The sequence below is a fragment of the Plectropomus leopardus genome, chromosome 4 (genome assembly GCF_026936395.1).
Source record: "Plectropomus leopardus strain MGB_pleo_1.0 chromosome 4, ASM2693639v1, whole genome shotgun sequence".
Lineage (NCBI taxonomy): Eukaryota > Metazoa > Chordata > Actinopteri > Perciformes > Serranidae > Plectropomus > Plectropomus leopardus.
In genome coordinates this window covers 6,343,871-6,369,760 of record NC_142179.1, presented here as the reverse complement: position 1 = coordinate 6,369,760, position 25,890 = coordinate 6,343,871, and the positions used below count along the sequence as shown (strand labels likewise).

The 25,890-nt window shown below is 37.4% G+C and overlaps 2 protein-coding genes across 2 annotated transcripts; both read right to left on the bottom strand.

The window, feature by feature from the left end:
* Window positions 1–1,012: 1,012 nt before the first annotated feature.
* Window positions 1,013–15,190, bottom strand: ckap2l (cytoskeleton associated protein 2-like). Its single transcript, XM_088076391.1, has 9 exons — window positions 15,003–15,190; window positions 13,182–13,248; window positions 13,024–13,078; window positions 10,733–11,985; window positions 8,615–8,810; window positions 7,924–8,082; window positions 6,332–6,392; window positions 5,294–5,456; window positions 1,013–3,254 (listed from the first exon to the last, which is right to left on the bottom strand). The coding sequence occupies exons 1-9, from the start codon at window positions 15,040–15,042 to the stop codon at window positions 2,945–2,947; spliced, it is 2,304 nt and encodes a 767-aa protein (XP_087932517.1). The 5' UTR covers window positions 15,043–15,190; the 3' UTR covers window positions 1,013–2,944.
* A 624-nt stretch (window positions 15,191–15,814) lies between these two features.
* LOC121944262 (interleukin-1 beta-like) lies at window positions 15,815–18,888 on the bottom strand. The gene is made up of 5 exons (XM_042488003.2): window positions 18,737–18,888; window positions 18,124–18,365; window positions 17,599–17,763; window positions 16,918–17,051; window positions 15,815–16,778 (listed from the first exon to the last, which is right to left on the bottom strand). Exons 2-5 carry the CDS (start codon window positions 18,341–18,343, stop codon window positions 16,527–16,529), a joined length of 771 nt encoding a protein of 256 aa, XP_042343937.1. The 5' UTR covers window positions 18,344–18,365; window positions 18,737–18,888; the 3' UTR covers window positions 15,815–16,526.
* Between the last annotated feature and the right edge of the window lie 7,002 nt (window positions 18,889–25,890).

Genomic DNA, 25,890 nt, shown 5'->3' with positions numbered 1-25,890 from the left:
AACTACAACCAGAGGCCACCAAGTACGTACGTTCTGCAACTGCATTAAAGAAAATAACTCTTAGCAGCGGCTGTCTGTATCATCATTCAAAAAGGGAAACTGGAAGATTGACAGGACGGACTTAAAATGCTAGTTAGCCAGTTAGCATGTTGACAACACAACCCGATTCTGAAAGAACTAAGGACATTTACTTTGTGCTAGCAAACAATAAAACATACAGTGACAAACAGTTTCTGCTAAAGACAGACAAGCTCTGTCATCTCCGAAGCCCATTCTATACGCTGAATTAATAATAATAATAATAATAATAATAATAATAATAATAAACTTTATTTGTATAGCATCTTTCATACAAGAAATGCAGCCCAGCATGCTTTACAACAAAGAAGTGGCCAAATAAAGCTGACATGGGTCTGCAATGGTGTGGGACACAGTGCAAAAACTAGGATGGCAGATGCTCACCCACAGCTGACCATCATATCAATGTTTCTAAAGTGAGGTATTACTGTAGATGACTGACTTTCTCTGCAGGAGGTGGAGGGTTTGGTGGATGGTGTTACATGTTGGCAAGACACCTGCCAAGCTGCAGACCGCTGTTGGAGACCAACAAACAAACTTGCTGGGATTAAGTGAGTCTTTGCTGCGTTTCCACCAGCTGTTTAGGCACAAGACATAATTGCGGGAAAAGCGGTTATTTTGCACAGACAAGTGGCTGATTTTCCTGCCAAGACAATGCCCAATGAGGTGTTTTAAGCCAAAACATGATCTTTTCCTGACCATAAACAAGTAGTTTTTGTGCTTTAACCTAACAACGTGTATTACAGCATTGTTGAAACATAAAATTAAAATGTATCTGCTACATAACGTGCAAATGCAATATATCTGTGACTTGTAGAAGTGTACAATACCAACTTTTTTTCCACTTTGTTGAATTAAAAGAAGCTTAAATTTGAGACACAATCTTGCTGAAAAGATGAGAACATTGAGCAGATATATTTGCCAGATACATCAGTTAACATTTTTCCACATTTTTTTAATCAAAATGAAATTAAGGTTCTAAGAAAACATATTTCCTGTTCTGGTTTAGTACATGAACAAATAGTACACCTAGAAACCATCCATTACTGGGCATACCATTAGAGGTCAGTCACTGTCTGACCGCACCTCGTTTAATTTTGAACACATTTTCTTACATGTGAATACATATAAAGACGAAACACAATATTCACTTCTTTTGAGAATTCAGTAGGCTTCTTAAAGGTCCAGTGTATATGATTCAGGGTCATAGATTTGCAGAAATGTTTATAATATTCTTAGAAATGTTTAATTTGTGTATAAGCACCTGAAACCATGAATCACTGTCAGTCAGTCAGTCATTTTCTGTAACCTCTTGTCCTCGTAAGGGTCGCGGGGGGCTGGAGCCAATCCCAGCTGTTATCGGGCGGAAGGCGGGGTACACCCTGGACAGTTCGCCAGACTATCGCAGGGCCGACACATATAGACGAACAACCATACACACTCACAGTCACACCTCAGGGCAATTTAGAGCCATGAATCACTGTGTTTTCATTATCTCAGAATGAGCTGTGTTGTAGCATAAAATGGACAAATCAAAAAGGGCTATTTGTCTTTTTACGTTTATGCTTCAGCCACCATAGTTTTCCTAAAATGGGTACACGGCAGAAGTGTCACTCCTGCAACCTCGTGATTTTTATATGCCACTAAATCCTACACACAGGCATGAGGAAATGTGTGTTGCATCATCCCATGGCTCCAACTGCACTAGAATACCTCTCCTCTGATTCAGCGGGACTGATGCCAGCAGCTGTTGATTTACTGAAGACTTTACAAGCTCCTTCTAGAGGCCAACAGGGCAACTATCCCTGATTGCTCAAGTGTGTAAGTTATTATTTTTCCATGACATAACCCCATAAAGGTTAAAAAGGTCAGGTTTATAGAATTTTTCAGTTCAGAAAGAGCCTGTTTACACCTGCTATAAAGCTCTATGTGTTTCTGCTCACACGTGGCATTAGACTGTAGCCCCTTTTACTCTGCCTCTTCAAGGCAGGAATTTCATGGCTTTATGTCCCCCTGCTGTTCTGAACTTCATGTTACACATTTTGCACGAGTAAAATCAGCACCTTGCACGAGTAAAATCAGCATGAAATCACCATTGCATCCCCAAATGTAGAAGCTGCACTGGCAGAGTTCAGATCAAATTATCTTAAACAACAGCAACTTAAAACGGACAAATTTTAACACAAATATCAGCAAGTGGAACTTTACAGACTCTCAGACAAATGAGTCGATTTGTTTTGCAATTCATTTCTGTGAAAAGTGTCAGGAAGACGCATGATACCTGCATGTCATGACATATACGTTTTGTCATGGTCACTTAATGCTTCACTTCACTGAATCACTGCCTGTCATTTGAAGGTGTGCTGAAACCCTTTCAACAAAGTTTCATGTTGCGTGGCGTACACAGTTTCAGTTCGAAATGAGGCAAGTGTGAGAAATTGCTCATCACTACCGACTCAAACTTGAAACTTTGCCCAGCATGACAAAGGTTTTGGTTGCGGTTCTAAAAGTGCAGGCGTCTATATGATGGAGGGGTCCACATGGAACATAAAGACGACAAAAGCATAAGATAAAAACATTGGGTTTAAAAAAAAAAAACAGCCATTTATTTTACATAACTATGTACACCACATTATTTGTTGGGATAAACCCAATAACGTCTTCATAAACAAGTGCAAGAAATACCTTATTACATAAAAACAGGACATTGCCAAAAATGTCACGTTCTACCTTTACAAGGATAAAACTCGCCATCTTTTTAGGAAAAGGGTGAAACAAGCCAAAACCAAAGTATGCACATACTTTTTCATTTTGTGAATCTGATTTTTTTCTCAGCTGCAAACTGGTGTAGATGAAGCATGTGCAACTAAACGCCTTCATCGTAGACAAGCTGGACGAACACTTTGTCTTTAAGGGCTTCATTCTGTCTGTAGACGTACATCGGCGTGTTGTTAACAGACGGGCTGGTTTCCCTGGCCGCCTGCTCTTCACTTTTCTCGTTATCCTCCTCGGAGATCAGGTCATTGTAGGAGGTCACGCAGAGATCATGGTCCTGGAGGGACGTGGGGTATCGCATTGAGGATCTCTCGATTCGCACTGAGCGTCTAACTGGAGTGAAAAAGCGAACCTCTTGGCCGTTAACTCGTGCAGTTTCTTTCTGTTGGCTTGAAGGGCCGCTTAAAAAGAAAAGAAAGAAAAATTCAGAATTTTCAACTGTTTCAGCCTTCGAGCAATAATTATAAATTAGTTTTGAGTACACAGTGTCATGCCAGCCTCAGTGTCATCTTTCTCCCTCCTCAGCCCTTTGACCTTACCAGCGTCTGCATACAACTTACTCACTCGTTGTTTTTCCTGTTAATAAAATGATAAATATAGATATACGTTGAGTAGATCTGTGAAATCGACAAGATTTCCTTCCAACAATCATTTCCTTTCCAAGGAAAAGAATGACTGTCATGTCTGAGGGGGAATGACTCGCCGCGCGTTAACTAAACAAGGATCAAGCATTACATTATCCCATGTTAATACTTGCCCTTCAGCCATCACATACTTTCGGTAACCAATGTCTGCCGGGCTCAAAAGTAACGGTTGCCGAATTGCAATTGGCAACCATTTTGACAAATTAGCAACCAATTATTGGCCTTTGGCCACTTTAACATATACAAAATAATGGACAACAGACAGCTGACAATGTGTGCCCAAAATCAAATAATTTCAATATAAAAGTGTTAATCACAAGTTTCATTACAATATACCGACTATTTCTACAACGATACGATATCTGCTGATATCACTAAGAAGTCCGCCACAATATGATTTCGGTGCGATTTAATTCAGGGCAGTGGTCGATATGAGATGACATCAATAAATATCTTCATTTTCTTTGTCTTGGCTCATTACTCTTGTCTGCCAGTCATCAGGCCAATAACACTGTGTGAATGTTAATGAAGGAGCTGCATTTGGACAGAAGTGGCAACATAGTGTGCCATGGGAATTTAAAATAAAAGAGTATCTTGAAACTGATGATATGTATTGATGTTCTCACTTTGCATCTGTGATTTTGGATCGCTGACCACTGAATAAATATATCGATCCTGTTTGATATCGACATCACTACACATGCATTGGTGTTTACTCGTGCGCACACAGACATCTACTAGTATTCTGAATACTGGGAATGGAGGGTGGACACTGATTACACTTGAGACTAAAAATCTGTAAAGAATCTGAGAAACACAAACCACTATTTTAAACTGTAATTAAGCCTTTAAATCCTAGTTTATGGCACGTCTATTGTTAAGCTGACCCATGACTGCATAGTGTTTTCACTACTCAAAAGACAACGTGACTAACAATGGCAACCAAATGTTTAGTTTCTGCAACATAAAGCAATTCTACTTTTAAAACTTCCTGCTGGCCTACAAATATAAGTAAACAAACATTAGTGGAAGATAGAAAACTCTATCTTGACACCAGGGCTGGAAATTAGTACCAGCCATCAGCAAAATGCTGTAATATTATACAAATGGCTGCCAGATTTGCTCCAATCATTAGTCAAAATAGCCATTGCAATTGAGTGGGTGGTAGGTTTTGTAATCCAACAGTTAATTTCCAACCCTGCTCGACATGTAGGCACATACTTTATGATTAACTAGTACATTACCTGTCCAAAAGCAGCATTGCAAACTCTCATCATGCTTGAATCTCTCTTCCTCATCCAGATGTTTCCAGTGTGAAGATATCAGGCAAAAAATTCGCCCTCGACTTGGAACAAATTCTTGTTTCTGTCTCTCGCCAGCTGCCATTTATGATTCAGTCATTCAGGCAAAGCTGAAATTTGTGCTGGCGACTAATATGTATTATCGATAATTACAGTTGAATTCAAACTGTTGGTTTCTGTTAGAAACTTTAAAAAAATGGGAGGAAAATGCATCCTGTGTGCCAAGTCTGATGGAAACACATTTTACTGGCGTTGTTAGCCAGCAGTTCAACCGAGTCTACGATGCAGATAACATAAAACTACTAAATGTGACCTGTGTTCATAACTAATGTTACAGATTTGAGAGTTTACAATAAAACAATAACCAGGTTCAGTAAGGAGTCTGGAACACTGACAAAATATTTTCTACTTCACTAAACAAAGCAGAAACAATTTGTGCAGCATGAAAAACATTCAAACTTAAAGTTGCTCAAAGTTGTAATAATGACCACATACCCAGGAGTTGCTGTGATCTTGTACTTGACTACAGATGAGTCTCCTCTCTCTCCACAGATGAGGGCTCTGACAGGTTTAGGAGTCATCATCGGGTTGTTGATGCTCTCAGGAGTGCTGTCACCTGTTTGACTGTGGTCCTCCTCTCTCTCATTTTCTGTAGATGCTGATGAAAACATGAAAATCTGACTTACTTCATTTTAGAAAACCTTATAATTTGCAAAACTTTGCATTCTATTTCAATTTCACTGCTGAAATAAAAAACAATAATAAACTAAACCTAATGCTGCATTAATTGATTTTTTAGTCAATTATCTGCAAACACAACAGCCACTTACACAGAGCCTGTTCAAAGCAAGAATATCGTGCCGCCGCTCTGAATGTAACACACATTTGGGAAAAGAAATCAACTGTTGCTGTTAGTTAACTGTAGAAAGGGCTGCTGATGTGTACGTTCTCCATCACACTTGAAGCAGACACTGCTGTTTTAAAAGTCAAAACCGTCACACCTCTTTTGTTCTGCAAAGCTGGAAGCTATTTAAAATCACAAACTGTAGCAGGATAATGCCACCATTGTTTGATTCTGTGTAAAAATGCAAGGAAGCATAAAGTGTGGTCTCTGTGTAAAAATTTTAATATCTCACAAATTGCCGAATGTGTTAGGAACTATGGCATCTACAAGATACAGAGCAACGTAGCATTAATCTGCCAGTAGTTTTTGTGTACCCCCAAACGCACGTCCAACATTTAGTCATCTTTTAAATTAGTCTTGGCCGACAACGCAAACGAAAAAATATCCACCTCTTCAGCTGCTAAATGCTCCCCTGTGTTCACCACTTAGTTCCTGACTGTCTGCCATTTGGTGCTGGGCACGCAACTGGATTTTTGAGCTTTTCACTTAAGTCTACACTGAGAAAATCAGTGAGCATAAATAAAAGCAGAAAAGCTGCCAAACCAAAAAAAGACTTAAACCCCTCCATAGAGTTGAGAGGAACTGCCGGAGTGGAAACTACAGTGGTTCCAAACATGCAGGCCAAATACCTTTGATCTCGTCCTTTTTCTTCAGAATCTCAAACACCACAGTCCGCAGCTCGTCCACTGGCTACAATAAAGCACAAGCAGAGAAGAAATTATTAATTTCAGATAACAAAACAACATAAATTGTTTATTCTGATCACTTTATAACAAATAAAGCTGTCAGGCACAATCTAAAAAATCCAAACTATACAGTGAAGGGAGGTGGGGGGGGGCACAAATCAGTTTTACAATAAAATGTATTTCTTTTGTTGAAAACAGACATTAAAATGACGACGACATGGGCTCTGGGCATCTGAGGGTAAAAAGTTAGAGCAACAGAAATGGCAATGTAAACAGATCTTTTACCGTTAAACGCAATGACTGACACTAAATTATTCTCAAGGTAAGATGTCGCCGGAGATTCTCCTATAAAAGATTACACGTTTGACAAGGATTGCACAACAGGGTGGATACTGCATCATTAAAAAAGTAAAAACTACACCTACAGTTAGCATGCACAACTGTCAATCACTATTCAAGGCAGATGATGTATTTATGACTAATAATATTACATCGCTTAACATCTGAAGTTATTTATATTTAGTTAGATAGCTAGTTTATTTACATATATTATATTTATTTTTTAGGTAAGCTTCCAAATTGAATTGATTAATGTGTAACAATAATAAAGAAACTATTTGTCCATAACATGAAAATCTTGTATTTAAATCACATTACCGCTTTGTAACTTTATTCCCATACATTGGTCAAAAATGTGATATTATGTCCAAAACAACCTCGCTCTGTGATGTTTGTTTCTGTTTTGCTGCAGCCAGCTGTAGCAGCCATGTTTGCCTTTGATAACTACAATTAATAGGCAGGAGGAGGTCAGCTGAGATAACTTTTGTTGGTTTTGTTTTGTTGATAAGTCCCAGTCAGCTATCTGCACTGGAAGGAAGTTTGCACTTCCATAATTTTTTGCTGCTGTGCCTGTCAATGATAATAGAGACTTAGCTGAGAGAAGTCAAGCAGAGTTCAGGCAAAATACTAATGCTGGTGCTTAAGCTGCTCAGTAATTTCAACAGGGCCGCTACATTAAACGTTTTTGTTGGATTCTGTTTTGAAGTTAATATTAAAATAACAAAAGCCTGAACTTACATATATATTTATAAAATATGTACAATCAGCAGTCTTATTAGGCAGTGCTTATATGAAACTTTTGTAAATGACTGAAAAATGTATCTGAGTTGACAAAGTTTTTCATTAAATTGCCGTTGAAAAAAGTAATAAATTGCAGTTTATACTAATATCGGTTTATCCAATAGTCAACATATCACAAAGCATTTTAAATGGCATTAATGTTGTATTGTGAGTTAAGTATAGTGATAATATCATATTGCGGGGGCTCTGGTAATTTCCACCCCTTTCTATCATACTGCCAAAACGTACAACGTACTATGTTTTGGAAATTTAATTGAGAAACTGTTTTTAGATTTAAAAAAATATATTATCAGGAAAATTAAACACACGATTCAATGTACAGTATGTGCAAATGATGCAAATGTATATACAATACTGCCTGAAACCAGGTCTGCTCACTACACATACACTATTACCTCCAACACAACACCAACAGCCTCTTCAAACATGGGCAGGACATCAAGGTTGCCCTCTTGTTCCATCAGGCGGACCTGACAGATCCAGTATTTGGCAAACTTCTGGGACACTGCCGGCAGTCGTGTGAGAACCTCCTTCACCTGGTCTGGAGGGCAACCCTGTGGATGCAAGGAGGGCTCACATCAAACTCACACAAGTAGGGGCATCAGCATGCTTCAACTAAAGTGCTTGTTGTGTGATCCAGCAACATAATAATTTGTCTAACTGCCCAAAATTGAAAATTATGCCCACTTATGCAGTGATTGGCCAGGTGAAGCTCAGTATGATCCTCTCCCAGAACCTCTTTTTTGACTTTACATAAACAAGAGCAGCACTATCAATGCCTTCCAAAAGAGACTGTGTGTGCATGGTTAAATTATTACTAGGCCTTCTGTATATAAGTCATCAAGTTTGGCCTTTTGGAAACATTTAGCATGCCAACGTGGCCAGGCAAAGTAGTCCATTTCGAGTACAGCGCCAACTCACATGGATTAAATTTTTTTTCATTTGCTCTCTCATTTTATCATCATATTAAAAAATGTCTATCGAACCCCACCTTCCAGGGTTTGTCCACCACAAGCATTCCAGTGAAATGTCATATCCAGTGGGAAATCAGACTAAACCAAAAAATCCTGACTCCTCACCACATACCTCTCCAAGCAATTTGATACAATCAGCCAGGGATCTGTCCACGGCACAGATGAGGGAGTGAGCCTCATCTTCCTCATTCATGGCTCCCCAGAAAGGCTGGGGCACAGCTATAGTGCGCCTGACCTGAGGTTTCACCGGCATTGGGGGGCGCTTGTAGGAAATTCCCTTGGCTTCCCGCCATTCCTGTAGTTTTCTCCTTGAGACCAAAAAATAGAGCAGAGAGCACATTGAAAAGACAGCTTTTTTTGTTTACTTTATTGGACAGCACAGTAGAAGCTGAATACCAGAGGTCCCTCAACAAACTGGGGTTGATGCCTTTAACATTCTATTCTGGATGAACGACTCTTGGTGTCTACTTATAATTAAAGAGACATATTAACCTTTTAGGAAAACCATCTACTCCTTTAAACAACTAGTGCACATTTTGACGGCACTTCAGACCTGAGTTTGTAGTTGCTTTTACTTTGAAACTTACTGTTTAATTAACCATCAAAACAACATGGAGGTGTGTGTTTGACAGTTTGAGTATTATAAATACACTGAGTATAAACTGCCAGATTGCTGGTGTGTCCACAGGATTCAAAGACCAGGGTGATGTGTGGGCATGTGTATCACCATCAATCAAATCTGAATAGAGTGGTGAAGTAACGAGTCCTAAAACGGTTCCCTTGTCTTAAAGTCTATGGGTTTTTGGTAAAATGCCGTAAATAAGGTCTGTGGTTAACACAGGCTAAACCCGATTTTTTAACTTTTAAGATTTTACTCGTCTTAAAAAAGGCGGTTGCTAACAAGTGGCTAAATGGGACTACAGTGTTTCTTTGGGGATGTTAGACGTCATCACAGCAAACTCATTAAGCCCACTTGTACGCCTTTACAGCTTTACAGACTGGCACTCGAACTTGAAGATTTATCTGTTTACAATATTTTTCTATCGTGTTTTAAAGCGTTTTTACAGGGTTTGACGTTATGACGTCTAAGTCGTGCGACCGTGGTGTAGTTCGTGTAAAGCCTAACAATAGCTTTTTGCTTCTAGTGATTTCATTTACGCTTCAAAACTCATAAAAGTGGTGTTCACCTGTGAAGATTATCATGCTAAACAAAACATGTAAGTCTCATAAACTTGTGCTCATCAGAAAGCTTATTTTTGGCAATAAATGCAAATCCCATTCAAAAATCCCATAAAGTTTTTGACGAGGGAACTAGTGCGATGTGAACTTCCTGGTTGGCCTACAAAAATACATCATCCCTTCACCACTCTGTTTCACCAGCTCTGATTGAGTTGGGGCACAATCAAATTGATTAGGACATCACCAATAATGAGAATCTTCGAATACAGATTCCCATTCTGATATTGAGATTGCTGCACAGCAATACTCAATCTGAAGTATTCTTCAATAAATCTTGTAAATCCATAAAACTAAAGGATGTTTGACAAAGTGAATCACCGGTAAAAATACATTGTGCAGGATTTTTCTAAAAAACCGTAAAGCATCAAAACTTAGCTTGGAAAGCTCAATCAGATTTCTTATCTTGTTTCATTGCCTGATGGCAGACAGAACTGTCAATTCAACTTCTTGCCAATGGTCAAATACAGTGGATGCAGAAAATGTAATGGTTCAGTGTTGTCTTATCATAGTTTCGGGCTATAAATTTACCGCTAGCTGTACCTCTTTACCCAAATTCTCTCCTCTTGGGTAGCAGGCAAAGTGATGCGTCTTTAGACCTCTGAAGACACACATGCAGAAATAATCTCTCTCAATCATCACTTATGACCCAATAGAAGTGTGTGTTGGTGCACCGTGTGTAAAGTAAAGTGGAGTTGAGCTAAGAAAGCTTTGTTTGTACATACTTAGCAATTTAATCTTGCGAATTACACTTTGTGAACTCCCAGAAAGGGCTTTGTTATTGGTAAATATTTTGACCCTTTGTCTTATCATGGTATAGAAAGCTTGGTCACATTCCTAATCTGTCACCTTAGTGCCTGATATCAGACAGAACTGTCAACTAAGAACTGTTACCAACCGTCAAGTACAGCGGATGCTGGAAAAGTAATGTTTCAATGCTGTCATATCATAGTTTGTGCTATACATTTACTGATAGTCATATTTTTCTACTTACATTCTCTCCTCCTGGGCAGCAGTCAGTTTCTTTCCCTCAGTCTGGGGAAGATTCCTGACAGGGAGCTTTGGCGTCTTCATGTCTGTGCCCTGACAAGTAATGCTGATGGTCCGTGGCGGCTGTGGCACTGTGTGGGACATCACTGAAGCGCCTATTCTTTTTGGTGGAGGGACATTTGCTGAACTGTGTCCCTTCTTGCCATCTGTCTCTTTACATGTCTTGGTTTTCCTTTCAAGCTCAGCCACAGCACCTCGCGTAACCCCACTGACTGCTCTGGAACTGCACCTGCTTGCTGGTCCCGAGGATGTTTGGGAGCCGACTTTGCATAACTGGCCGTTTTTATGCACTTCAGTCTGCTTTGTGGACCTGTCTGTGGGTTGACCAGCTGATTTATTAATTTTTGACAACCCAACTCTCCCCCCTGACTTCACAGGTGCTGCTGTGCACTTGGAGGATGTGGATGTTGATTTCATTCCACTTGATAGTTGGCTCCTGCAAGCTGGCTGAGATTGTTTACCCAGAAGTGGTTTAGAGTTTGGTTTGGTCCGATGCTGAACTTTATTCCCAGCAGTACATCTCTCATTAACAGGGTTGTTTAGGGTTGTGGATGGTAATGTTTTCCTCGGAACCATGGCAGACTGCTGGGAAACAGAAGCTGATGACGAGGCACTGGATCGCACCCTGTTAGCTACAGTCAAGGTTGCGGTGGTTGTTTCAGCTGCTGTGGTAGAGGTGTGTGTTAAGTTTTGTCTTTGATTGTTTCTTGGCTGCGTCACTGCAGGAATGAGTCCTGTTTTTGTTTTGACCATGGGGCCTACGCTCATCCTGATACTAGCTGTCTTTATTGGACATGACCAGTTAGCATTTGAGCTCCCACTGACTCTGCTGTTTGCGTTTGTTACAACTGTACGGGCTGCATTCACAGAGACTCTGCCTGAAGATGGAATTCCTGTATTTGGCTGCTTTTTAAGATGGATGGCTGCATTCAGGTTGGATTTGAGTGACACAACGGTGTAGGTTCTTGTCAGCACAGGGTTATGATTAGGTTTTGGCTTTAATGGGTTCTGGGTTTCAGATGAATGATTGGTATTCTGCCGTCTGGTCAGGATGTTGGCTTTTACATTCACTGTGTTTGTGACACCAGATGCTCTTCTGGCAGGTTGTTTTGTGGACTGAGCAGCCACAGTCGGAATTTTCCTAACTTCCTGTCTGAATGTGCCAGCTGGAGCCTTGTTCTCTTTTCCCATAACCGCCTGTGAAAGCAAAAACATTAAATGGAAGAATGAGTGAGACAAAAAAACAATTCAGTCCAAGTATCGCACATACCTCAGCACCATGTGGATGACAACATCATTCTTTTGAATAGGGGTGTCAACGTTTACAATTTTACACGTGTAAACGGGACTTCTAACCGACGTGTACCCGGTTCCACGATTTATGATCTTTTTCTATCGCAGTTGCTCTATATAACCACTAGATGGTTCTGTCTCCATTCAAATACCTCCTAATCTCATTAAATCAAAGCCATTCCAGTAGTTAGTTATGGCACAAAAACGTTTATTCAGCGAACAGAACTTAAAAAGTAGGCAATCCATCTCACCATTTAAGGCTTAGACCTACTTATGACAGAAAGTAAAATGAGTTGAAAATAAAATCATCAATTTTAACAGACAAGAAAACGTACAAGTGAAAGCTGGAAAAGGTTTAACCTTCTTTTTTAATCATTGTTTTAACTATTGCTCACTTTTGTACAATATATTTTTTTAAGCTCCGCTTGTTCATCGCTTGTTGCTTGTTGTCCATGCGGCCCAGAGTCAACTTGAAGTGACGCGACACTGGCTGTGGCTGCGGTTTTTTTTTAATATCAACGTAACATTGCCACCTGTGCATCTATAATGTATGCGGATAACTGCATTAGTGGGAACATTTAAGTGTATAGTTAGTTAATGTTATTATCTTAAGCTTTCAGGCAACATTATCACCCCTAAAAATACTATTGGTGAGAAATGAACGAGGAGGAGGAGAGGAAAAAATGACGTGTAAACGGTTATTGATTTTTCTGAACGGTTATGATTTGTTATCCGTGTATCCGTTTACACGTGTAGATGTTGACATCCCTACTTTTGAAATTATGTTGTTTTACACACCCTTAAATCTGCAAATGAGGGCTAAGAGTCAATATACTGCAGGTGAGTTTTGGTATTTTTTTGATAAGATATACATGCGCACTCATTAACACACTTTCACTCACTCACACACAAAACACACAACTGTTTATAAGGCACACCCACCTTTAGTGTCGATGTGACAGGCTTTTTAACCTGGTAGTCATTGCGAAGGTATGGCCTGAGGAGTTAAATTTAGTTACATCATTAACCACAACAGCAGTAGCAGATGAAGTTTAACACATTGTTTGTGAGATGTCATGCAAAGGGTTGTTTTTTCTTACTTAGGGTTTGGCTGTTTCAGTTTTCCTTTTCCTGACAAGTATTCCATCAACTTCTGCTTACGCAGCTCTGTGAAAGAAAAATTACAAAGGAATATAGCACTTACTTAAAGTGTACTTAAAGTATTTCACTGCTGAAAACACATTATTTTCATAAAACTGGGCTGTCTTCCCATTAGAAAGATGCAATTACTTTTGAAAAGTGGTGCTACATCACCAGATAAGACAGAGAGAGCTGTGGCATTTATTTTTGCAACCAGAGTGCACTGTGCTGCACAAACCAATAAAAGCTCCTGCAGCTGGGTGACATGATGCAAGTTGGTTTTGACAACATTTAAGTCAGGCAGACAAGGGCTGCAACTGAGAATTACTTTCACTGTCATTCAATCTGTCGATTATATTCTTGATTACTCAGTTAGTTTGGTCAATAAATTGTCAGAAAATGATGAAAATGTAAATCAGTGTTTTCCCAAACCCAAAATGACATACTCAAATGTCATGCTTTGTCTGTAACCCAAAGTTATTCAGTTTTCTGTCATATAGAGGTTGAAAAACAGATTCACATTTAAGAAGCTGGAAGCATAATATTTTGACTTTAAAAAGATCTAATTAGTTCGCAATTAATTTAGGAGTTAACAATTAATATTTGCAGCTTCTCAAGTATCTCAATAACTGAGCAAATGATTAGACACTTGCTGCCATCTAGCTACAGGTTTGTGAGACATGATGACTTTAAATTAGGCTCAGATAGTGTAATACAGTAATAAATCCAACTTGAGTCTTGGACTTTTGGTATTTTTTTCCTATTGCTTTCATAAGGTTTATAGAGATTAATGCAGAAAATAATGGGCAAAATGATTTATGAGGAAAAAGTCTATTCTCTGTTGACCACGACATCCAACTGTGTTCTTTATTTGTAAAATAAGCCTTTAAACCTGTTTTTCCCCACATTATGTTAACCCTTTAAAACCTAAGCAAAATGGCTTGATTTCCTTTAAAGAAAAAAAAAGGGTGTAGGGGGGGGTTCAACGTGTTTTACCATTTTATTTTTTGCAGGACATTTCTTGTCAAAGTGCTAATTAAGTGGGGTTTTGTATGTGTTTTAAATACTTGATATATTTTTTCTTAATTTTTAGTAATTGCCCTCGACCGGCTTATCTTCAGATCATTTCGTTGTCACCTTGTACTCCTTTATTTTTTACAGGACATTTCTTGCCATGGTGGGAGTTTTTTTTTGTGTATTTAAAATACGTATAACTTATTTTAAGATTTCAGCGGTTTGCAAGCTAGTAAAAGGCACATGGATGCAGCACAAGAAACCCGATGTCGAGCTAGCTGTTTAAGGGTTAAATTTTGCTTCGATTTTAGGGCATAAATCCATGCCTGGCCGAGCATGTTGTCAACATATTTTCGACGCTCTCATGACTTATCAAAACATATGAGCCAACAAAGGAAACGCCCACCACCAGAATCGTGCAGTTTAATCTCTTAAATTTTCAATGCGTTTCTTTATATGTAAAATAATGCAGATAGTCATAGCAGCTGAATTAAGTTCAGCATGAGAAAATGGGAACCGATAACGTCCACCACGAATTATAGAAAGCCTATTTTAGACTCAGATATAACACTACAAAGCCACAAACATAATATTAATATATATTTAGCATCAGCTATACATGTTAAGTTTCCTTTATGTTAACTTACAAACACCGAAGATGCTATAAACACGTAACATATGCTAAAGCTACCTAGCTTTCGCGCTAACACGGTCAGCTAACGCGCTAACAAACATTAGCTTTTATGAAATTTGAGGAGCTCGCTAACCTTTTCTGGAAAGTACCGGGACAGTCTCCGCTTCTTCCATAACTATCACAATTCACTTTCTTCTCTAAACTCGGTCCAGCAGGGTTATAAACACGGCTTGTTGGACTTGCGATGGTTCAGCGTACGTTAAAGTAACGTTAGCTTCGTAACAACTAAGCTCGCGCATCCGGTTTTGAAATTGCCGGCGGTTAACGCCTCCTCTCGTCTGATTGGTTGATTTAAAAAGTTCAAAAACATAATACGCATGCGCAGAATCCCGACGATGATTGGAGTAAAAAATGTAAACAAAAGGCAGTATTTTGAATACACAAGTGATGGAAAAAGTACTCAGGCTTGGTGAAATAAAAGTAGCAATACCTCACTGTAGAAATACTCCGTTACAAGTAGATAATTCAAAACATTACTTAAATAAAAGTACAAAATATTTAGCATACAAAATATAAAGTACAAAATGTAATAGTGTTCATCCTTCAAAATAGTGCATTTCAGAATAATATTCTGTGATATAATTAAGATGCATGTATGTATTACTGCAGCTTCTCAAAGTAGATCTTTTAATAAAGTTTTATCTTAATCCATAAAAAGATACTTAATAATTTATTAATTGAATTAATCTTATATCATTTATTAGTCTGCAGATTCAGATTTAAGAAGGATCCCTAACATGACACCAGACATACTAAAATTCTATAATTTCCAAAGTCTGGAAAACAGATTAAATTGAACAGTGTTGAAAGTCATTATGGGGGTACATTCATTGAAAGAGTTCACATTATTCTGAAAAAAACCCAGCATGCTTTCTCATAGACAAATTTAGCGTTATATTCCAAACTTTAAATTTATTTATTTATTTATTTATTTATTTTACAATAAAATGCATCATTATACTCTGTGCAAAACTAAAAAAAATAAAATAAATCTCAAAATACTTGAAGGTATTAAAAGTAAATGCTTTCTTGCAGAATTACCACTTTCAGAGCGTTAGATGTTTGTTAATTATTTTCATCAGCTGATTGGCTACAGCCAAGGTCTATTACAAAGTCCTTCATCACAGTAAGCTATGAATTGTGTCATTTACCATATCTTGAGTGAGCATGTAAAACACAAATCCAAATAAGTTATGAGGCGTTATTAAATACTTCACTGCACATCAAATATAAATAATTATTAGTAAGCAGATTTTCAAATAAATATATATGCTAAAATGGTGCATAAATAGATAAATAAATTAATAGATAAAAGCATTAACAGTGAGTCATGTCATTCAGCACAATAAATACACAGGTGCTCACCAGACAGCACAATGGTGCCACCTATTGGTGAAACTTGACTTATGTCAATACACCAAGCATGTTACTCTCTGTACTTGGTACATACAGTAATAGGATGCTCTGTAATACTTGCAGAAGTCTTTGTCACAGACATTGGTACTTACAACAAAATTGGAATCAAACTAGCTGAAGTGCAGTATATATTACACTCTACTCAGTGCCAAAATCTTTTCTTTTTTTAAAAAAAAAAGGATTAAGCTTGACCCCCAGATGTAGATCCAGTCTCTGCTATCTCTCGGATGTTGAAGGTTCGGTAGCGGTTGGCGGACTCTTGGCACATTTCCACGGGCATGTTGTCCGTATCTGCTGCTGTGCTGATGTACCAGCCAGGGTGAGCGACGGACATGAGGGTGCTGACGTTCACACCGCTGATCTGTTTGTAGAAGAGAAATCGCACCATGTCGCTGTCCGAGCTGATCGTCGCCAGACTGGCTTTGTCAACCGACTGAGGAGGGAAAACATGAAGGAGGATTGGTCAGGAAGAACTCATAAGCTCATTATGTTTACAGTACCTTTACAGTTTAACAGCACTAGAAAGTGTATTATCTTTATGTGAGATTCATGTCATAAGTGATTAGTTTTACCTCCAGATGCAAAGTCGGCTCGGCACCGTCCTTGCGGCAAGATAGGTAGTAATCAAAGCCCTTGATGCCCAGAGCAACAGTTCTGCCCTCAACACTTGGTGTAGCATGAAAGTATGTCGCCATGTTCAGTTCAACTGAGGAGAAAATAGAAGATACAGATTTATTTCAATGAAAGCTGAAAGACTATGTCACCGTCTGTCATGATGATACTGTCTTTGTAGGCCACCGAATGTTTTGCACTCTTTAAAAGGGAGGGCTGAGGAAAGAGGAAGTCAGCTGGTTGCAATCTGAAACCTCACCACTGGATGCCAGTAAATCCTGTACACTAGTCCTTTAATCTTTTAAACCTGAGAAAATTGGTATGACTTGTTTAAAAGACATGGGTAGAAAGCTATGAGAAACTCAACAGGACATTCCATTCCACTTTATGATTATTATTATTATTATTATTATTATTATTATTATTATTATTATTATTATTATTATTATTATTATTATTATTATTATTATTATTATTATTATTATTATTATTATTATTATTATTATGTTGAGCCAGGTTTTAAGGGGTTAAACCTCTTCAGTCAAGCTAACCGGTGCCACATGAACTAAAACAACCTTGTCATCCCCAAATTTTGAACATCTACATTGAAGCAAAAAATGATTCTCCAACCATATGATTACCTTTTTTGGTTTCATCGCCTCCCTGCAGCATCACCGCGTGCAGCTCCATGCTGTTTTGGACCAGAACAAAGGACCTCTTCTCGCTGTCGGTCACACTGCACCGGTACTCACGCCGCCTGGTGATGTCTTCTGGTGGAGTTGACTCACACTCGAACACGTTTCTCTCTGAGGGAATAAGAGGCACACATGATCAGTTATATTTTGATTTTTATCTTCTTTCTTCAGGAAGCAGCAGGAATTGCAAAAGTAGTTTCTTCCTGCATAGGTGAGTCTTAAAAGTCATAAATCAGAGCACCTTCCTGAGTAATGCACTGCAGTAAAACCAATAACTTAACGCCCCATGGCAAAGATATATATATATATATTATGGGCATTTACGCCTCAGCTTCCCACTGTTCCAACTTCAATGCCAGGATTTCTGTTTCAGTATAAACAATTAGCATTTTGGAAATTTTAAATGACATAGAGTTAAAACTCTAATCAGTCCATTGAGTTTTTTAATGCAATAATTAGGGTGACTATTACCTTCCACGATGCTGTCCAGCATGATGCTGAGCAGGTGTTCATCTGTGAATTCAGTGCTCAGAAATGATTCCGATTGGCTGCCCTTAAACCTCTCCATGGCGATGATGAGGTTGACCACGCGCTTCATGGTCAGTGGATGATGGGTAATCTCAAAGTCCAGTCCCTCGGGCATTGTGGGGCTCCACATCTTGCTCACGTTGCATGTCATCTCGGATTCCATCTTTTTCTGAGTTAAAAAGAGTCTGCAGAAAGAAAATAGGGGGGTTTCATTGTCACTAAATCTCAAAATATTTATGGAAAAACATGTACAGCTGGATTTTCAGGTTTACTTTTATGTTTTTACTTAAATATGATCATTTAGCCCTTTACTCTCCATTGTAAAGGCTGCACTTTATCTCTGTCTATTTTATGACTCACTACTGTATCGATACTTGACTATATACAGGTATACCATCACACTGAGTGGGAAATAGGTTTAGAAAACATATAAATATCTAGAAAGTGGACATTTTATACTTGTAGTGCAAACATTTCATCTGACAGCAACAGAATGAATCTTCAAGCAGTTGAAAGTGACACAGAAACTGCAAAAAGAAAAGGAAGGTAATTTTACCTGTAAAGTTCAGAAGATTAGAAGTTGTTGTTTTCGTGTTTGCTTATGATCCCAGCAGTTGTCCTGTCAGTGTTGATCTGCCTGCCTGTGCTGACATGCGGGGTTTTTATACACACTCAGTCGAAGATGGAATTTTCAGAAAGGAAGTGGGAGGGCCTTAATTTTCTGTCTTCACCTTCACTTCGCTGTGATGATGAAATACTGTAACTTACACACTGCGGCCGCATGCTCTTGGCTCAGGTAGTGTATGGGATTATGACAACCACTGAGAAGCATCAAAGTAATTAACAGTGACAAGCACACTGGTTAGAAATGAGGAATCAAATATGGCATTCTGTACACCATCTCATGCAGTTATTATGAATGTATTGTGGTTTTAGGAATATTTTTATGTTGGAATCCTGAAAAAAATATATTTATATAGCAAGTTTCATTTCAGGTGGAAGCACAAAGTGCCGCACAAAGTTCCCAGTACAAGTTGCAGGCACAAAACAATGCCAGTAACAAACCAAAAAAGTGAATGAAATCCGTTAAAACTAAAATAATAATCAAAGTGACAAACACACCAATAAAAGATGCAAGGACATGCAAGTAAGAACTGCTAAAAAAAATAAAATTAAATAAAATAATTATGCACACAGTAGACAATTAAAAGAGAATGATACATATGAATTGAAATAAATAAAATAACTAAAAACAGAATAAAATAAGACATAAAGTTAAATTTAACAATACATGAGTAAAACCAACAAAATAAGATAAAATAATGTATAAACCGATAAACTAGTAAAAGTAAAGACACACACTTAAAACAAATAAAGAAACAAATAAAATAAAATTTGGAAAAAAATCCAAAATAAAATGAAATTGTCGAATCAGAAAAAGGAATATCTTTTATTTAACCTTAAAAGATGATATTGTAGGGGCAACAAATGCTGGGGGTGAAACGTCTAATTTTTAATTCATATTAAAAGAACGTGTCTGTAAAGTATTAAAGGCTGATGAAAAGTCAGAAAGTGAGTACAAGTGAGTAAAAGTAAAACTTTGGCATTAACTACTCGGGTCATAAGGAAAACATCCTCCACTTCTCAACTGCTCTGTGTTTAAAATGTGAAGGGTTCAAAAATGATAATTATAACAACAAAAACAAAAACAAAAACAAAAACAAAAACAAAAACAACAACAACAACAATAATAATAATAATAATAATAATAATAATAATAAAATCTTGAAAAATTACTAAAGATACATTTTGATTTCACAATTTAGTCACAAAATGAAACTGAAAGTACCAAAAAATACACATAGCCCTCTGTAAATGGGTAATAGTTCAGATCATATGAAATGCTAAATTTTCTTATCTGCTGTTACCTAACATTTTCACGTCTTTGAGTAGGTTCTTTGGGGTTTTGCGGTTTTTTTGATGTGGAAAAAATTCCACGAGCTATAGTAGAATGGCTTGTTGTTTAGACTTGCATAAGAGCGGCTGAATCTGATATTTCTTCACTTCCCTGTGATGCAGGAAGAAGCTGCGTCATCCACGACTCACAGCCGAAGTTCAAACTGTCTGAGAAAAGGGCTGCAATAATATATTTATATCGTACACTGAGCGTGCTTTAAATAAGCTAAAAATATTAAAAAAGTATTTAGTTAGTAAAGTTTGTATAATGTTATATTGATGGGTTGTTTATTTATTGCTCCTTCAATATTGGTTACTTTTACATTATAACAGTATAATTCAGAAACCTAATGTATTATTTACATTTGAAATAGTTTTGGCCCCAAAAAATGAAGAATGGATTTCGCTGATGTCCCCATGGTGTTGCATGACAATGGAGAATTTGATCAATGCAACCCAATAAATGCAATAAATGTTGGCATTGTACATTTACGCAAACCGTGATACACTACATTTATATGTTATTATGTAGCTCATACAATAAAACTTTACATTTCAACAAAACTGTGGTTAACGAGTGGCTGGGTTTAAGCACAAAAACGACTTAGTTGTAATTAATAAAACATCAAGTTTTGGCTTAAAATACCTAACAGCCGCTTTTTGTGGCATATACTGGCAGGAAACACGATGATGTCTCTGTAAAAGACAACTGTTTTTGTTGTTTGTTAGTCTTGAGCAGTGGTCTGCATGCCCTCGACCATCCTCTCCAGCTCCCATTGATAATTTCAGCTCATACAGTACGTCACTTTAGAAACGTTCTTATGAAACGTATGATGTGTAAAAATGCACCATATCAATGGTTTGCAGAGATGTTCAATGCCACTTTCCTCTGGTGATTGGGCTGATCTTAGAGTGGTGAAGGGATGACGTATTTTTGTAGGCCAACCAGGAAGTTGACATCACACGAGTTCCAAGTTTATGAAACTTACACATTTTGTTTGGCATGATAATCTTCACAGATGAACACCACTTTTGTGTGTTTTGAAGCATAAATGAAATCACCAGAAGCAAAAACCTATTGTTAGGCTATACATGAACAACATCGCGGTCCCATTACTTAAATGTCACAAGTAAAAACACTGTAAAAACACAATAGAAAAATATTATAAACAGATAAATCTACAAGTTTGAGTGCGACTCTGTAAAACTGTAAAGGCAGACAAGTGGGTTTACTGAGTTTCTGTGTCCGCTGTGATGACGTCTAATGTTCCTGACAAACACTGTAGGCCGTTTTAGCCACTTGTTCGTAACCGTCTTTTTTAAGACGAGTAAAACCTTAAAAGTTCAAAATCGTGTTTAAGCGGATGTTATTTATGTTGCAGAACAAAACGTCTAAAAACCTTTAGCCTGTGTAAATCAGAGACCTCATTTAAGGCATTTTACCGAAAACCCTTTCAAAAAACCCGCAGACTTTAAGACGAGGGAACCGTAAGTGCTCAAAGACTAACAGACTTCCACGTTTTGGGACTCATTACTTCACCACTCTATTGACCATCGATCATTACTGAACCATAATGTTGGAACTGGACTCTAAATATTTAGAAAAGTATTTTTCTTTGGGCCCTCTGCAGTCTACACAGTGTGGATAAACCGAACAGGTTTAAACTGATTTTTCAGTCCATACTACATTCATCTGACAATCCCTGATCACATGCTGCCTTCACATGGTTCCCAGAATTATCATACTTCCTATCTGTGCAGTCGAAATGAAAACGTCAAAAATAAAAAATAACATTATTATTAGCTAATATTTGCTGAGCTAGCTCACTTTATGCTCCTGTTGTTTCAGTGTATATAAAGGGGCTTAAAGTGTTGCAGACTTAAATACAACAAAAAATCTGTTGACACTGTTTCCATGATTTCCACCAATTCTGCTGCCCTGAAACGTCACGCAAAACTCAAAACTCAGCAACTCGAGTGTCATGGAAATATCCCAATTTCCCACTCCTAATTACAGCTTTGGAGGGCTGTTCATGTTCTTGTAACTCCTAAATACGGCAAATACAACATTTACGAGGAGCACATGAAGGCATCAGCATTCAAGGAGATTCCAAACTTTTGCTAAACTGAGCTAACAGACCAAAAAAAAAAAACATTGTCTCATTAAAAACACTTGAACTGCCTTGTTTTAAACATGCCGCACAAGGATGCGGACGTACAGAGCGCTGCAGGGACGACATTTTTCTGTAGGCCGATGCAGAAGTTAGCATCGCCTTGGTTCCCTCCTCTAAAAGCCCAGGGGATCTCTCCATTAGATTTTGGATATCGCAGAAAATAAACTCTGTGGTACACAGATGTTTATGTTAGGTAGTAATCCAACTTCTCAGTCCTCTGACAACACGTATCACCCACCTACAAAGCAGTCCTGAGTTCTCTCCCCAGAGGGTTTAACACCTGTTCACACCTGGACCAATTTAACCCTGACGAGCCACATGACGGCCAGGTGGGTCAACGACTCACCTGTGACCTTAACGAGTCTGAAACTCAGAGCTCACATGTCATCTTTCAATTACTCCATTAGCGAACTGAGACTGCAAATTTAAAATACGTCTAATGGAAACACGTCAGTTTCGGAGAAAATAAAACAAACAAAAAACTCCCATTTATCCCATTTTTTTTCGCTCACGGAATAATCTTACTCTTTTATAAAAATAATTTTTCTTTAATACTAAGCGTTAACAACTTGAAGTTAGTTAGTTTGCCGTAACTTGATCATGACAATGCTGAATTTAGGAGATCTGTGAGTTGTGTTTTGTTAACATGTTTAAGAAAATACAAATATGACTGACTATTGCAGCCAGCAGAATACAGGTAACGAGCACAGTAAACTTGGTTTATTAAAGTTGCTAAAAATTAGACGGATTGATTTAATTAAACATGTTATTTTTAAGTTGCAACAACTCCACAGAATTAAGTAAATACAACTAACTTTTAAGTCAACTTAACATTAGATATAAAGTAAACAAAAATTAAGTATGATAGCTATATTTACTCATATTTTTCAAGGCAACCAGTTTCTTAGATTTTCTAAAAGTAAAATCAACTTTTTCAGATTTTATAGTGCAGTTAAAAGGACACTTTTGACGTAGATTTTTTAAAAAGTCTTTATCATTATTTTTAAGTTTATTATTATTATTATTATTATTATTATTATTATTATTATTATTATTATTATTATCATCATCATCATCATCATCATCATTATTATTATCATTTTAATTATCTTTATTTTCATTATTATTAAACCTTCTCAGGAACCTGGGGCAAAAGCTGGAAAATCAGGACCACCTTGTTTGACGTTTGATCATTGAGTGCAGCCTGATCAGCAGGAAAGTTGTGGAAATATTTTATGTGTGTGCGTATGTGTGTAATAGGCAGGGTGTGTTATTAACCGCACTGACATGCTGGTGCTCTCCCTCTGTGTGACTCACAGTTATCTAATGGCTGCTGTCTCCTTTTGGCATCTCTCAGCATCAGAGCAGCACTTTCACATCCCATTATCAGTTATCTTTTCTTGTTAAATTGGAGGAAGTGAGCAAAAGTATTAAATTTCACAATGGAGTTACTGAAATTTGAAAATATATGAAGTTGGGTTATTCTGCAAAAAAAAAACAAAAAAAAAAAAACGAGTGACGAATTTGTACTTTGAAATTGAAAAGCCATTTTAACAACTATGCATAATTTTGAACTATTAACACATGACTAGACACTTAACAGGGATTATTTTACTCATCATCTGAAAGACGGCAGAATTTAATTTGGGCAGAATAATAAAGCCGGGAAAAAGGCAAGGCAGGTTTATTTATATAGCATCTTATCATAGACAAATGTTATTCAAAGTGCTTTACAGTCAAAAGATGAGAGACAAGCAAGAAATTTAAATTTAAAAAAATTCAAGAATAAAAAGCTAAATATGAGGACAGGAAAATGTGAATCACAAATCAAAATTAGGCCTAAATGAAACAATCAATGATGAAACTTCATCTCAGATACTACATATTCTACATATTGCTCAATTGTTCTCTTAGCATTAATTGATGAATTAATACAGACACTTAGTATCATTACTTACTTTACATTCACTGGTGACTTTGTAAATGTGTCTTGTATAGTTTTATTTTTATTTATTTTTTACTTTTATCCTTATTTTAGTTGTATGCAACAACTAGATTTCCCCTGTCAAAATCAAAAAATGATTATAATATTTGAATGTATCATAACATATATTCATTCCTTTATTGTATTGTATTTGCCCTTTAACCCTCTGAAGCCTGAATCGACATCAAAATTTGGCTTCTTTTGAAAACAAAGGAAAAAAAGGCGGTGATCAACTGAATGTATCATAACATATCTTATTGTATCATATCACATTGCATCATATCGTATCGTATTGCATCGCATTGTATCGTATCGTATATTAATGCATTTTATTTTACTTGATCTTAACGTATTTTATTGTATTTTAGTGTATTGTAGCGTAGCAAATCTTATCTTATCTTATTATTCACTGAAGCAAAACTTTAACAGAAGCCACTCTAATTTCTAATGAGTACTTTACATCTGTGATTTAATGTACATTTACCTGGTAATGCCTCTTTACCTCTACTTTAGTCAAATTAGAGATGCAGGAGTATTTTCTCACTAAGGTATAATGACTTTTGTTCAAATAAAATATCCTTTTTCCCTCTTATCTGTGATTTTATGAATGTTTAAAATTGAGTAACGTCGTAGTAAGACTTGAGGGAACTTCTGGCCTGACAAAACCTCAGTACGGATTAACACAGGAGGGTGTGGTGGTTCTCCGTCACCCTAAATCCTCAGCTGAGCCCTCTGGGGGAGTGGTGGCAGTGGTGGTGGATGCGGTTAGAACAATGTGATGAGAGATGTCCAATTAAGGAATCTTGTGTTTTCTGTTTTCAAACAACAGGTTTGTACTCGCCCTCATAAATATCCGGAAGCTCCATCAGTTGCGGTGTAATTAAACACTGTGTTGTAATATCCATCTTTTTTCCTCCTATGGAATATCAGCTGTTAATGATTCAGTCAGTAACACCCTGCAGAGCCAGTTTGACAAACAAAATTCCCAGTGATGCAAGAGGACAGGAGGAACAACCCGCTTCCCAAAACTCTCACTTCCTCGTCCACCCCCGGCCGACATGTGCCATCCACATCTGCCGATCTAATCAGCAATAACTGCGTGTCATCATCATTGTTGTCTAACAGATGGAAATGTTATCTGATTTGTCTGTTACGCATGTAGGTGAGTAAATCTGCTTCAAAGATTATTACACACCAACAACGACAGAGGAAGGAAAAATACCACAGAATTCCTCCTCATCCTGAACTGGAAAAACTTTAAAGATATGGTTGAATATTTAAAAATTAAGTGTTTAAATGTTATATAAAGCTTATCGACAACAACATCAAAACTCTTGGGGGCCTGAAACCAAATAAAGGCAGTAAGAAAAAATAAAAAAAAATTAAAAAAAATATAAATATAAAGTAATAAATAAATAATAAATAAAATATAATAAAAATAAATAAAAAATAAATAAAAATAGAATTATGCTCAATTAAGTTGATCTTCTTTTAAAAAAAAAATGTTGTGGCTTTTTCTGCTTTATTTGATAGGAAAGAGTATACGTGTGAAAGGAGGAGAGAGAAGGGACGACACGCAGCAAAGGGCCGAGGCCG